This window comes from Pecten maximus, chromosome 8, assembly GCF_902652985.1.
Source record: "Pecten maximus chromosome 8, xPecMax1.1, whole genome shotgun sequence".
NCBI classification, from domain to species: domain Eukaryota; kingdom Metazoa; phylum Mollusca; class Bivalvia; order Pectinida; family Pectinidae; genus Pecten; species Pecten maximus.
In genome coordinates this window covers 32604410-32619909 of record NC_047022.1, presented here as the reverse complement: position 1 = coordinate 32619909, position 15500 = coordinate 32604410, and the positions used below count along the sequence as shown (strand labels likewise).

The 15500-nt window shown below is 37.6% G+C and overlaps 1 protein-coding gene across 1 annotated transcript in view; it reads left to right on the top strand.

Moving 5' to 3' along the window:
- Positions 1–15500, top strand: part of LOC117333233 (ATPase MORC2-like) — a 75227-nt gene that overhangs the window by 22547 nt on the left and 37180 nt on the right. Inside the window, 5 exon segments of the mRNA XM_033892424.1 lie at positions 5873–5911; positions 7500–7676; positions 7939–8151; positions 8371–8622; positions 10467–10566. Of these exon segments, the coding sequence (XP_033748315.1) occupies positions 5873–5911; positions 7500–7676; positions 7939–8151; positions 8371–8622; positions 10467–10566 (781 nt within the window).

Here is a 15500-nt window from a genome sequence, read left to right as displayed (position 1 = left end):
ACTTTGTAGTTTACATTTGGCTAAAGATGACTGAGAGCCAGTGTGACTTTACAGAGTTTACATTTGGCTAAAGATGACTGAGAGCCAGTGTGACTTTGTAGTTTACATTTGGCTAAAGATGACTGAGAGCCAGTGTGACTTTGTAGTTTACATTTGGCTAAAGATGACTGAGAGCCAGTGTGACTTTACAGAGTTTACATTTGGCTAAAGATGACTGAGAGCCAGTGTGACTTTGTAGTTTACATTTGGCTAAAGATGACTGAGAGCCAGTGTGACTTTGCAGAGTTTACATTTGGCTAAAGATGACTGAGAGCCAGTGTGACTTTGTAGTTTACATTTGGCTAAAGATGACTGAGAGCCAGTGTGACTTTGTAGTTTACATTTGGCTAAAGATGACTGAGAGCCAGTGTGACTTTGTAGTTTACATTTGGCTAAAGATGACTGAGAGCCAGTGTGACTTTGTAGTTTACATTTGGCTAAAGATGACTGAGAGCCAGTGTGACTTTGTAGTTTACATTTGGCTAAAGATGACTGAGAGCCAGTGTGACATTGCAGAGTTTACATTTGGCTAAAGATGACCGAGAGCCAGTGTGACTTTGTAGTTTACATTTGGCTAAAGATGACTGAGAGCCAGTGTGACTTTGCAGTTTACATTTGGCTAAAGATGACAGAGCCAGTGTGACTTTGCAGAGTTTACATTTGGCTAAAGATGACTGAGAGCCAGTGTGACTTTGTAGTTTACATTTGGCTAAAGATGACTGAGAGCCAGTGTGACTTTGCAGAGTTTACATTTGGCTAAAGATGACAGAGCCAGTGTGACTTTGCAGAGTTTACATTTGGCTAAAGATGACTGAGAGCCAGTGTGACTTTGCAGTTTACATTTGGCTAAAGATGACTGAGAGCCAGTGTGACTTTAGAGTTTACATTTGGCTAAAGATGACTGAGAGCCAGTGTGACTTTGCAGAGTTTACATTTGGCTAAAGATGACTGAGAGCCAGTGTGACTTTGCAGAGTTTACATTTGGCTAAAGATGACTGAGAGCCAGTGTGACTTTGCAGAGTTTACATTTGGCTAAAGATGACAGAGCCAGTGTGACTTTGTAGTTTACATTTGGCTAGAGATGACTGAGAGCCAGTGTGACTTTGCAGAGTTTACATTTGGCTAAAGATGACTGAGAGCCAGTGTGACTTTGCAGTTTACATTTGGCTAAAGATGACTGAGAGCCAGTGTGACTTTGCAGAGTTTACATTTGGCTAAAGATGACTGAGAGCCAGTGTGACTTTGTAGTTTACATTTGGCTAAAGATGACTGAGAGCCAGTGTGACTTTGTAGTTTACATTTGGCTAAAGATGACTGAGAGCCAGTGTGACTTTGTAGTTTACATTTGGCTAAAGATGACTGAGAGCCAGTGTGACTTTACAGAGTTTACATTTGGCTAAAGATGACTGAGAGCCAGTGTGACTTTGTAGTTTACATTTGGCTAAAGATGACTGAGAGCCAGTGTGACTTTGCAGTTTACATTTGGCTAAAGATGACAGAGCCAGTGTGACTTTGCAGAGTTTACATTTGGCTAAAGATGACTGAGAGCCAGTGTGACTTTGTAGTTTACATTTGGCTAAAGATGACTGAGAGCCAGTGTGACTTTGCAGAGTTTACATTTGGCTAAAGATGACAGAGCCAGTGTGACTTTGCAGAGTTTACATTTGGCTAAAGATGACTGAGAGCCAGTGTGACTTTGCAGTTTACATTTGGCTAAAGATGACTGAGAGCCAGTGTGACTTTAGAGTTTACATTTGGCTAAAGATGACTGAGAGCCAGTGTGACTTTGCAGAGTTTACATTTGGCTAAAGATGACTGAGAGCCAGTGTGACTTTGCAGAGTTTACATTTGGCTAAAGATGACTGAGAGCCAGTGTGACTTTGCAGAGTTTACATTTGGCTAAAGATGACAGAGCCAGTGTGACTTTGTAGTTTACATTTGGCTAGAGATGACTGAGAGCCAGTGTGACTTTGCAGAGTTTACATTTGGCTAAAGATGACTGAGAGCCAGTGTGACTTTGCAGAGTTTACATTTGGCTAAAGATGACTGAGAGCCAGTGTGACTTTGCAGTTTACATTTGGCTAAAGATGACTGAGAGCCAGTGTGACTTTGCAGTTTACATTTGGCTAAAGATGACTGAGAGCCAGTGTGACTTTGCAGAGTTTACATTTGGCTAAAGATGACTGAGAGCCAGTGTGACTTTGCAGAGTTTACATTTGGCTAAAGATGACTGAGAGCCAGTGTGACTTTACAGAGTTTACATTTGGCTAAAGATGACTGAGAGCCAGTGTGACTTTGTAGTTTACATTTGGCTAAAGATGACCGAGAGCCAGTGTGACTTTGCAGAGTTTACATTTGGCTAAAGATGACTGAGAGCCAGTGTGACTTTGCAGTTTACATTTGGCTAAAGATGACTGAGAGCCAGTGTGACTTTGCAGAGTTTACATTTGGCTAAAGATGACTGAGAGCCAGTGTGACTTTGCAGTTTACATTTGGCTAAAGATTTGGCTAAAGATGACTGAGAGCCAGTGTGACTTTGCAGAGTTTACATTTGGCTAAAGATGACTGAGAGCCAGTGTGACTTTGTAGTTTACATTTGGCTAAAGATGACTGAGAGCCAGTGTGACTTTGCAGTTTACATTTGGCTAAAGATGACTGAGAGCCAGTGTGACTTTGCAGAGTTTACATTTGGCTAAAGATGACTGAGAGCCAGTGTGACTTTGTAGTTTACATTTGGCTAAAGATGACTGAGAGCCAGTGTGACTTTGCAGAGTTTACATTTGGCTAAAGATGACTGAGAGCCAGTGTGACTTTGCAGTTTACATTTGGCTAAAGATGACTGAGAGCCAGTGTGACTTTACAGAGTTTACATTTGGCTAAAGATGACTGAGAGCCAGTGTGACTTTGTAGTTTACATTTGGCTAAAGATGACCGAGAGCCAGTGTGACTTTGCAGAGTTTACATTTGGCTAAAGATGACTGAGAGCCAGTGTGACTTTGCAGTTTACATTTGGCTAAAGATGACTGAGAGCCAGTGTGACTTTGCAGAGTTTACATTTGGCTAAAGATGACTGAGAGCCAGTGTGACTTTGCAGTTTACATTTGGCTAAAGATTTGGCTAAAGATGACTGAGAGCCAGTGTGACTTTGCAGAGTTTACATTTGGCTAAAGATGACTGAGAGCCAGTGTGACTTTGTAGTTTACATTTGGCTAAAGATGACTGAGAGCCAGTGTGACTTTGCAGTTTACATTTGGCTAAAGATGACTGAGAGCCAGTGTGACTTTGCAGAGTTTACATTTGGCTAAAGATGACTGAGAGCCAGTGTGACTTTGTAGTTTACATTTGGCTAAAGATGACTGAGAGCCAGTGTGACTTTGTAGTTTACATTTGGCTAAAGATGACTGAGAGCCAGTGTGACTTTACAGAGTTTACATTTGGCTAAAGATGACAGAGCCAGTGTGACTTTGTAGTTTACATTTGGCTAAAGATGACTGAGAGCCAGTGTGACTTTGCAGAGTTTACATTTGGCTAAAGATGACTGAGAGCCAGTGTGACTTTGTAGTTTACATTTGGCTAAAGATGACTGAGAGCCAGTGTGACTTTGTAGTTTACATTTGGCTAAAGATGACTGAGAGCCAGTGTGACTTTGTAGTTTACATTTGGCTAAAGATGACTGAGAGCCAGTGTGACATTGCAGAGTTTACATTTGGCTAAAGATGACCGAGAGCCAGTGTGACTTTGTAGTTTACATTTGGCTAAAGATGACTGAGAGCCAGTGTGACTTTGCAGAGTTTACATTTGGCTAAAGATGACAGAGAGCCAGTGTGACTTTGTAGTTTACATTTGGCTAAAGATGACCGAGAGCCAGTGTGACTTTGCAGAGTTTACATTTGGCTAAAGATGACCGAGAGCCAGTGTGACTTTGCAGAGTTTACATTTGGCTAAAGATGACTGAGAGCCAGTGTGACTTTGCAGTTTACATTTGGCTAAAGATGACTGAGAGCCAGTGTGACTTTACAGAGTTTACATTTGGCTAAAGATGACTGAGAGCCAGTGTGACTTTGCAGAGTTTACATTTGGCTAAAGATGACTTGAGAGCCAGTGTGACTTTGCAGAGTTTACATTTGGCTAAAAAAATTGGTTCTCAGCCAAGCGCACACCTCATTAAATGGTGCATTGATGCTGATTTATGCTAAAAATGATAATAAAACAATTGGGAACACATCGGCAGCCATCTGTTAAAATCTGAAAATCAGCCCGCAGGTCGGTTTTACTAGTTAGTCGCCAAGTCATGAAAACATTTTAATGTAGGACAAATGAAGGCAAGCATTTAAATGATAATGATTTATTTACCTGATGTTATGGCAGAAGATCGCACAAAGAATAGCACTCATTTGGGCAGAAGACACCAAAAACAAATGTTTGTTTTTAGCTCACCGGTTACGAGTAACCAAGACCTAATGCTGTCACCCTGGCGTCCCACCCCAAAACTCACTTTAAAGTTTTTGGGGTAAGTTTTTGGAAAGCTTGTAAGTCCAAAGGTATACACCTCATGTCCTTCTAATATGGTTTATACATTCATTAGAGGTCTAGGAGTGATGTTGTGGCAAAATCATGCAGAAAAAAATTGTGACTTTTTCGCATTTTACCATTTTGTGGACTTAACTTTTTTGGCACCAAAACTCACTTTAAAGTAACTTTTTTGGCACCAAAACTCACTTTAAAGTTTTGGGGGTAAGTCCAAAAGTATACACCTATCACCCTTCTAATTTGGTTTGTACATTCATTAGAGATCCAGGGGTGATGCTGTGGCAAAATCATGCAGAAAAAATTTGTGATTTTTTTGGGTCATTTTACCATTTAGTGGACTTTTTTTGGCACAAAAACCCACTTTAAAGATTTTTGTGGGTTAGTTTTGGAAAGCTTGTAAGTCCACACCCTTCTACTTTGGTTTATACATCCATTAGAGGTCTAGGAGCAATATTATGTGATATACAATTTCAAAATGACATGCTTATACATACATAAAAAATGAATGCATAGTGTGATTGCTGCCGCCGGTGAGCTTTCGCAATCATTGATTGTACTTGTTAACGAATAACTAGTCATGTTTTATTAACAAGATATTTGTTGATTTAACAAAAAAACCCAAAAAAATGCCTCCCTGCTGCATCTCCTTTGAAAAATTTGGCCTTAGAACCAAGTCATTCTTTTTGGCTTTACTGTTTATCTAACAATGATTACATGGAGTACTTTACTAGAGATGTGGATTAAGAATTATATTACCCGAGATAAAAATTTCTTGTGAAAAGTTTCTCCTTGGTCTTAATATAGCTCACCAAGATAAAAATCTCTTGAGAAGAGTTTCGCGATGGTCTTTACATAGCTCACCCAAGATGAAAATCTCCTGTGAAGAGATATTGGATTTTCTGAATTCTACTTCATACATATAATGAAATGAGGATGAAATTGTTTGCAAGAAGTTCTTGTATGAACAGTCTGATACTGTAAACGTGGAAAACGCAAGGGGAAGATTTACGCGCATATTATTTTGATATTAATTTGCATAATCTCGAACTACAAACTAAGGTGGATTGATCGCAAAAATTACCCCGAGGAGTATAGTTTACATATCGAAATCGCGAAATTACCCCCCCCCCCCCCCCCCCCCAAAAAAAAAAAAAATATTATGAAAGTAAAAATATATTACTTAGATTTAATAATTGTCCACAATGTTAAGTTGAATGATTGTTAAAAGCAATCTCAGGACAAACACAAAAATAATGCTGTGTTATTGTTATTTCATATTCATTAATTCTGATTTGTTTTGCAGGCTATAAAGAAAAAGTCAAAAGAACTGGAGAAAATGCAGGTAAGTTTTATGTGCGACATACCTATAACTTTGATTTCTATAGCGACATTTTAATGCTGAAAAGTGGCAAACTTTCATATTTTTAGGTCACCTGAGACAAAGTCTCAAGTGACCTATTCTAATCCCCTTTTATCCGTCGTCGTGCGTCGTCCGTCCGAAAAACAATATACATTTTCGACTTCTTCTCCAAAACCCCTAAATCAAATTTAAGGAAATTTGGCAGAAAGCTTCTATAGCTAAAGGTCAACCAAAATTGTGAATTATATGGTCCCCACCCCCCAGGGGCCTGAGGGGCGGGGCTAAAAAGGGTCAAATTGACTAAAACTTCAAAAATCTTCTTCTCTACTCTCAGATATGGTGGAATCAAACACTCTTCATAGATGGAAGGGTCTTAAGGTGCTTTACCAAAATTGTGAATTTCATGACCCTGGGGTCTCACGTTTGCCCCTGGGGAGGGGGTAAACTTTACCATGGTTTATATAGGGAAATCAAATTTTTGACTTTTATTTGTTGGATTTCTATTGGAATTAATTCTAACTTAGTTCACATTATCAGCTTGTGATGGCAGTTTGATGGCATGCACATGTTGGACCTGACGACCCCCAGGGGCTGATTGGCGGGGCTAAAAAGGGTCAAATTGACTTAAATTTCAAAAATCTTCTTCTCTACTCTCAGATATGGTGGAATCAAACACTCTTCATAGATGGAAGGGTCTTAAGGTGCTTTACCAAAATTGTGAATTTCATGACCCTGGGGTCTCGCGTTTGCCCCTGGGGAGGGGGTAAACTTTACCATAGTTTATATAGGGAAATCAAATTTTTGACTTTCATTTGTTGGATTTCTATTGGAATTAATTCTAACTTAGTTCACATTATCAGCTTGCGATGGCAGTTTGATGGTATGCACATGTTGGACCTGACGACCCCCAGGGGCTGATAGGCGGGGCTAAAAAGGGTCAAATTGACTTAACTTTCAAAAATCTTCTTCTCTACTCTCAGACATGATGGAATCAAACACTCTTCATAGATGGAAGGGTCTTAAGGTGCTTTACCAAAATTGTGAATTTCATGACCCAGGGGTCTCAAGTTTGCCCCTGGGGAGGGGGTAAACTATACTATAGTTTATATAGGGAAATCACATTTTTGACTATAATTTGTTGTATTTCTATTGGAATTAATTCTAACTTTGTTAACATAATCAGAGTGGGATGACAGCTTAATGGTATGCACATTTTGGTCCTGACTGACCCCAAGGGGCTGATGGGCGGGGCCAAAAAGGGTCATTTAAATTAATTGAAATATTTCAAATCTCAGGTGACCGTTAAGGCCCATGGGCCTCTTGTAAATATTAAAGTTGCTTTTATGATTTTTTCCCTATTTGTTTAATATGTGATCAAAATAGTAAAACAACTGCAGGTAATTTCTGAGTTATCAAATTAAGATATATGGTAAACGATACATTACATAACCCTGTCTTGGAGAAGAGAGGGTGAGTGGTATTTGTGCTGTTCCTCCACCCCACAAATCTGTGTAATACTGATGCATATCTACAGTACTATAACATCAGTGTGACTTATCTCTATTTGTAGAAACACAAACCGGTTATGTCATCAAGGCAACTAGCAGAAATGGATAGAAAGAGGAAAGAGGAGGAAGACAGGAAACGACGTGAAGAAGACAGAAAAAGGAAAGAAGAAGAGCGTGAGCGACAGGAAGAAGAAAGATTAGCTCAACTTAAGGCAGCAAGAGAGGCAGCAGCCAAAAAGGTACAAATCTATCAGATAATCAGTATTAAATGTTATAGATTGATGTGAGATGGTCAGGATATCAATTTTCATCAACTTTTCAGACTTAAATGATACCATGCTGTAGGATTTTTAGCTCACCTGCCAATTTGTCAATTCTGTATGCATGAGCGGACTAAAGAATGTTGTTTACAGAAATTTACTCTTGTGCTCCCAACACACAAAGTTATGGTCCTTTGTTAAATTAAGAACATTACATGGACAGTATATTTAATGATTTTAGGCAGCGGCAAGAAGAGCACCCCCATCCCCTCCTCCTCCCAAGAAAGCGATAAGTGCTTCCAAGTCCCGACCTCCCATTAGATCCCCTACGGTGACCTCAACGCCCAGGGTCACTTCAACACAGAAATCCAGAATTGAACCAAAGTCCAAACCAGAACCAAAGGTGTCCACTACCAAACCCAGCCCTGCAAAACCCACACCAAGAACGTCACGGGTGAGTATCAAACATTTAACTTTTAAGTAAATCAACCTAACTCCACGAAAAAACATCACATGTATTGAGATAAGTGCCTGTTAATTATAATATTTTCCCATTTAACCATCAATACTGAGTTCTTGACACATATGTAAAGAGCGCTAGAGCTCAATGATAGCACTTTGAAATGGCTAAAATAAAATACCACAATTCTTAAGAATTTTTGTTCCATAACAGAATTCAACAGATGCTGCTGAGTCTGAGGCTTTGACAACAAAACGAAGGTCAACAGCTGTTTCATCAGTAGACACAGACGAGGAACAAATTGTGCCTGCCAAGCGAGCGAAGGCCTTCTCTTCAGAGTCAGATTCTGACAGTTCAGCCACAAGTACAAGGACCAAACCTATTGCTGGCATTTTTACAGAGTCTGACTCAGAACCAATTACAACAAAGAAGAGAGGACGAGGAACAAAGGTTGAAAAAGAAGAGGTAAGATTAGATGCTATCTGTGAAAATAAATAGAGGATATCTAACAGTGTCTTCAGTAATACCGAATATATTTCACGAGTGTGGCTAATATTTTGATATTTTTAACGAGTGTACAAGATGATATATAGCTAAACACAATCATGAGGAGTAGACTACTTTTAAACAATTAATTGTGTTAAATAATAAGCTCATAAGAAAGTTATATTTAGAATATTCTGTGTCGTCTGGAATCATTCTGTTGGTACCTAATGGACATTCTAATATTAATTTTATCTCCAATTAAGTGAACAGGGGGATAGGTAAGGGGTAAATTAACCCCTCTGTACATGTGTGATTGAGTGTGCATGTCCAGCCTTAGCACCCAAACAGATTAATTTAATTCACTACCTAGCATCATAACATCAAGATTATGGTGGTCATTGGAAGAATTTCATCACAAAAGATCACACTTGATCATTTGAAATGAAAGATTGTGTACAAGGTATTTCTTGAACCTTTCAACAGATTTGGCCATACTATCACTCTATCATTATAACATCAAGTTCTAATGATTTGTGATGCAAATTTGTGAAGGTTAAATTGATATTTGTGAAGGTTTAATTGATATTTGTGAAGGTTAAATTGATATTTGTGAAGGTTTAATTGATATTTGTGAAGGTTTGATATTTGTGAAGGTTTAATTGATATTTGTGAAGGTTTAATTGATATTTGTGAAGGGTTAGTTGTCAAGGATCACACTTAACCCCTTTAAATTCCCCTCGTGACAAGTCTGTAATAGGATACAGAGATAGACCTGTATGTATGCTACCAAATGATGCCGTCCTCACTCTGCTGACTTCAGTTGTACTACAGTTGTCCTCAAACTTCATACACGTACTCACAGTCATTATCTCTTTTATAAAATTGTATTTCAAACTCGTGGGATCCAAATGGAGGTTACTCTTACTATAGATAGATTTTCGTAATATGTTTGTCATGATGTCGTGATCAATTTATTACACTTGTTGAATGTAAATATACTTCCAAGGTATTCTTGATCTTTACTTTTATTATGTGTTTAAGAATCTTATTGGTTCTTTTTATATCATACTTCATTCTTAGCTATTAGGGGTAAAACGGTACACTTTCAGCACTGTTCGTAACGCATTGTGGTATAGTGTTGACAGTTTCGTTTTTCGGGTTTGGTTTATTTTAAGAACGTAAACAAAATACAAATAGATGAATAGCTGACACTGAATATATGTTAAACAAATTCGGCAACAAATTCGGCAAGTAGCTGCCGTTGCATCCTTTATCGGAAACCAAAATGTTTTTATACGGAAGATCGATAGGAAGCCGGGGAATCTCTCGGCACTAGTGCCATTTTCCTGTCAAAATAATTTAATGTAAGGCCTCTTCCGATTGGGGCTTATCAAATTTGCTTGACAAATCAGAAACCAGCTTTCGTATATTTTGTCGGTCTACCTTCCGCTGGCGTATAGTGAGATAGACACCCATATAAAAATTTACTGCTCACGGTGCATGTACCTTAATTTGCCGTTGCTATAGCGTGTACCAAACCAAAAGAAAAGTATTGCAGTTCAATTACACCACGGTAAACCATTTAACCTCATTAGCTAAATGTTTTATGCTTTACGTCCTTATTTTGTTCATCTGATCCCCTTAATAAAAGATTACATATCTTTTATACTAGAGTTGTATTATTCTTTCTGTAGTAACTTGGCCTTAACTGCTGGAGTTAATCAGCTGTATCTATAACTACAACTTGTACACATGAGTATAAACCACTCATATTGCTTTTAATTGATATTGAAACTAATAAATAACCATCATCTCTCTGCCAGTCTTCCAGTGATGAAATGGAGGTGTCAGAAACTACCACAGAAGTTAAAACTGATGTGGAGGACACTAACCAGGTGTCGTACAATGATGCTGATAGTAATGGTGAGTAATTCTGTATTTGTGACAGGGTCATTTTTAGATTGTAATGTATTAAATTGTAGTAATTACCGTATTTATTCTAATAAACGCCCCGGGGGCGTGAAATTTTTCCAAGGGGGGGCGTTAAATGGAGATCAAAATTTCAGAGTCGGTAAGTTGTGAGATATGTTGTATGTACCCATTTCACACCATGAAACATGTGTATATGTATCCAAAACATTGTAAAACTAAGTGACAAACATTTTGTGTATGAAATTGCAAGAAACATAAACTTTGTTATTTATACTTACGGTAGTTGTACATTACGTACAACATATACATTGTTTGAAACACGGGGTCGAGTGTGTTAAATTGCGTCATAAACCGGTCACGATCCAGTTTACTCTCATCACTTGTAGTTTATTATATCTGCTATCAATCATGTCGGGTTTGAAGTGAAGTTATATGAAGTAAGTTTCAAAGTGAAAGTTGTAAACTATGCCGAGCAAAAGGGAAAACATGCGGCAGCTACTGTGTTTAGGTTGACCGGAAACGAGTGCGGGACTGGTGCCAAAACAAACAAAAACTAAAAAACATTTCTAAAACATCAAAACGCTGTAAGGGAGGAGGAAGGTCAGTAAAATTCCAAAATATTGACGTCCAGGAAGCTGAGGATGCACTGGAAAATTTAATGGTAGGTGCAGTTGAACTCGGTGAAAGCGAAAGTGAATCCACCGGAAGTGATGATGACAGCGAGGTCAGTGGCGCGTATGACAGCCCGGGACATTAACGTTTGTTGATACGATATAGTGGTACTGTGTATATAGTTACTGAAACTTTGTTTTGTGGTTTGTGTTAGTTTTATGTTGGATATCCTTTAAATAATTACCTCTGGACACACGTGGATGTGCCACGGTAAGTTCTTTTTCTCGAATTGAGGAATTTTCTTTCCAAAAAAAGGGTGGGGGGGCGTTTATTAGGGTGGGGGCGTTTATTAGAATAAATACGGTATGTATAAATTTTAATTTGTTTGACCGTGCATTATGTTAGAGGGTTTGATGTTTTACCTGTTCTGTGTTCTGTCATAACATATGTATGCATACTAGGTTTTGTTTTGTGATAAGATTCCTAGGTGTCCTGGTCAGTCACATAGGTGAATTATAGATGTACATCCTTCATGAAAGTATATCACAAGTTGACCAATAAGGGCTAGTCCATTAAAATATCTACCTGACCCCAGGACTCCACAATAAATCACTTCTATAAATGGTTGAATTGCCTTCCAACTACCTCTATGTAATTTATTGAATAAATTCTGTATAAGTGGTAGCCCTTAACCCAGCCTGGAGTCCGGGGATGGCGTAGATGTTTTACCCTAATTAGGACATAGTAATAATGATGACAATACATATTTCAAGATTCCATTAGGCAGTATGCATTAGCCAGTCCGATAGTAATAAAGATGACAATACATATTTCAAGATTCCATTAGGCAGTATGCATTAGCCAGTCCGATAGTAATAATGATAACAATATATATTTCAAGATTCCATTAGGCAGTATGCATTAGCCAGTCCACCTACATGATAATAAATGGCTTTTCCCTGTAACGGTGTATATTGCTATCATACTGCTGTGTGTCGTAACTAGATGTATTGTGACTTTGCAGTCATACTGTCATATGATTGTAACCAGTGTTATAAGTCAGTCTATAATGCCTTACCTTGCTACACAAGTGTTAGTAGATGATGGCCACTGTCTTTTCCTGTTTACAGTTTGAAGAGATTCTGTATTTGGTGTGTCAAATCCCTGAAAGTTTGCTTTGATGTTGATATTCTTTTTAAAGTAGATACAGTTAAAGTTATAGAAGTACATGTATTATGTTCATTAGAGTTTCTGTGGGCAAGTACTCAGACAAGGGTCAAGTTTGACCAGAATCCAGTTTAAAAAAGTGTGCCTAGGTACCGTCAAAGTAGGAAACACTCTGTTTGCCATATCTCCCCTCCCCCTCCCCTCCTACTTCATACCTGAGGTCGGTATGTGTACTCTTGATTGCTCTAATGTTCATTTTATATGGTGAGTCCATCCACAATACCACTAGATGGAACTACAAAGTGTAAAGGTTTACACATTGTCACTTAGCGTCTGCCTCTCCTGCCCAGGACATATCTAATATAGTGTTCTATTGACTGGAAATTTGGGATGTTGGGAAACTGGAAGTGCAATATTTTGTTTCATCTCAGTTTTCCAGAAACATTCAGTGTTATTCCAACCAAAACAGAAATTTAGTCACATTGAAGTCGGGGTGAGAAAAATATCTGCTTCATGAGAACCACTTGTCCCTGAACTAGAATCACTCGTCCCTCTGTCTTAAAATTTATTTTCAATTGAAAAAAAACCACACAAAACCTGTGAAAATGTTTTCAAAAAATGTTTTGATCATTACTAGTTGTAATTATACAATTTGAACTGCAGTTTTGTGAACATTTCATAAAAAAAAACGACCAAGTTCACTTCGCCATGGCCTAACAGGAACTAACAAGTCGGTTCTAAAAAGTAAAACCTTTTTCCAGATTTTGTTTTAAATAAAGTTCAATAATGTATTCGCCTGTGATACTTTTTAATATTAGGTATTAGAATATACAAAAACGCGATACAAAAGTGTTCAGCAGTGTGACTCCCTTGTGTTTAAATATTGTCATTATACCCCCGCAACGAAGTTAGGGGGGGTATACTGGAATCAAGTTGTCTGTCCGTCCGTCCGTCCATCTGTCTGTAGACGCATTTTGTCCGGACAACTCCTCCTAAACCGATAGGCCAATTCCGATGAAACTTCACACAAATATTAATAATCATGTGTAGATGTGCATGCCACTTTATTTTTCTCAAAATTATGGTTGCTATGGCAACTGGTCACTATAAACAGGTTTTCTGATAAGAATCATAACTTTAAGTTTGTCCGGACAACTCCTCCTAAACCGAAGGGCCGATTTCAATGAAACTTCACACAAATATAGAGGACCATGTGTAGATGTGCATGCCACTTTCTTTTCTTTCAAAATTATGGTTGCTATGGCAACTGGTCACTATAAACAGGTTTTCTGATAAGAACCATAACTTTAAGTTTGTCCGGACAACTCCTCCTAAACCGAAGGGCCGAGTTCAATGAAACTTCACACAAATATAGAGGATCATGTGTAGATGTGCATGCCACTTTATTCTTCTCAAAATTATGGTTGCTATGGCAACTGGTCACTATAAACAAGTTTTCCGATAAGAACCATAACTTTAAGTTTGTTCGGACAACTCCTCCTGAACTAAATGGCCAATTTCAATGAAACTTCACACAAATATAGAGGACCATGTGTAGATGTGCATGCCACTTTCTTTTTTTTCAAAATTATGGTTGCTATGGCAACTGGTCACTATATTACTGGGTTATCTTAGTTAGCCTCTAATTAACAGTTCCAATTCACCATTGACTCGTGCAGATTGCGGGGGTATTAGTCAGCCATCCTGGCGACAGTTCTAGTTCTGAGTGTCATTAAAAATTGTCGTATTTGCTATGATACCGGGTCCGGATTTATTTCCATCATTTACCTGTATTAGTCTCGCCCTTCTTGATCACATAAATGCATCAGTATTACGTAGACGCTTCTGCAGAGCAATCGCGGAGAGAGGGTCACTGCTCGATGAAACTTACTTAAAGTATGATTTAATTGTAATTTGTTTAGAAAATTCTATAGAATTCGTGGAATAAACGCCAAAGACGATATGTATAAACTTGATTTATTTATTATTTTCTTTTGAACTTTACTCGTCACCAGGGACGAGTGCACGACGACATTCACTCGGCTGGGGACGAGTGCACGACATTCACTCGTCCCCAGCCAAATTTTACTCGTCGAGTGCTTTTTTTCGCACCCTGGAAGTATGGACATCTCAACCTATTATATAGATAACAGGAATTCTATTTTTCTTTGCTGTATTTTAGGGTAAAAATCTCATATTTAGAAAAAAGATCTTCTCCAACTGACCTGAAAATTAGTGTATAATCAAATTGAAACAAGTTCTGTAATTGTTAAAACCTATTTTATGCAGATCACTTTTCAGAAGATTTAGTGATTGATATTTTGGGACAAAAACAATTTTCATATGAATTTTGAGATAGAATGATTTTGCATAATTTGCATTAATATTAGTTTCATTCATGTATGTAAAAGGAAGCTTGTTTGGTACTTTTTTTTTAGAGATTAATTAAAAAAAAAAAAAATAACCATAATGACAAAGTGGATTATTTGACGTAATCATGCATATTTCTTGTATACATATGCTTTTGAAATCGCCATTGATATAATTCTTTTTCATGTTATATCTTATACTATTTCGAAATGCCAAGCATACAAGATAAAAAAATGATTTACTTATTTAAATCTTTTAAAAAAACTAAAAAATGATATATGTACTTGTTTAAATCTTTAAAAAAAAATGTTGTACTTGACTTGAGGGTTCAATTGATGTCTTTATGTAAAATAACAAACCTACCAGTTTTGGGTATATCTTCATTTATAATGATTTTACAAAAGTGGGGATTGATGATTCTCTCAAATCCACTCTAGCATTACATTAATAACACTAAACAGTAACACATCAGTTGGTTATGAACATGTATTTAATAACTGTAATGGTTTATATGTATAGTACCACTCCTCCTGGGTAAAATTTATATTTGTTTGTGAGGAATAAAAAAAAAAAAAAATGTCGGTATTAATCTACAGGCCCTAAAAACATTGAAGATTATATTTTACATAAAAGAAGTAAGAGTTACTTCCCTTCGGCCAAGAGCTCTCCTATATAAAACAGATAGTATCTTAATCATGTACTTGCTTAAGGCTTAAAAATATAACAACTCTTATCATTTACAGAGGCAATGTTAACTTGTCACTGATATGATTATA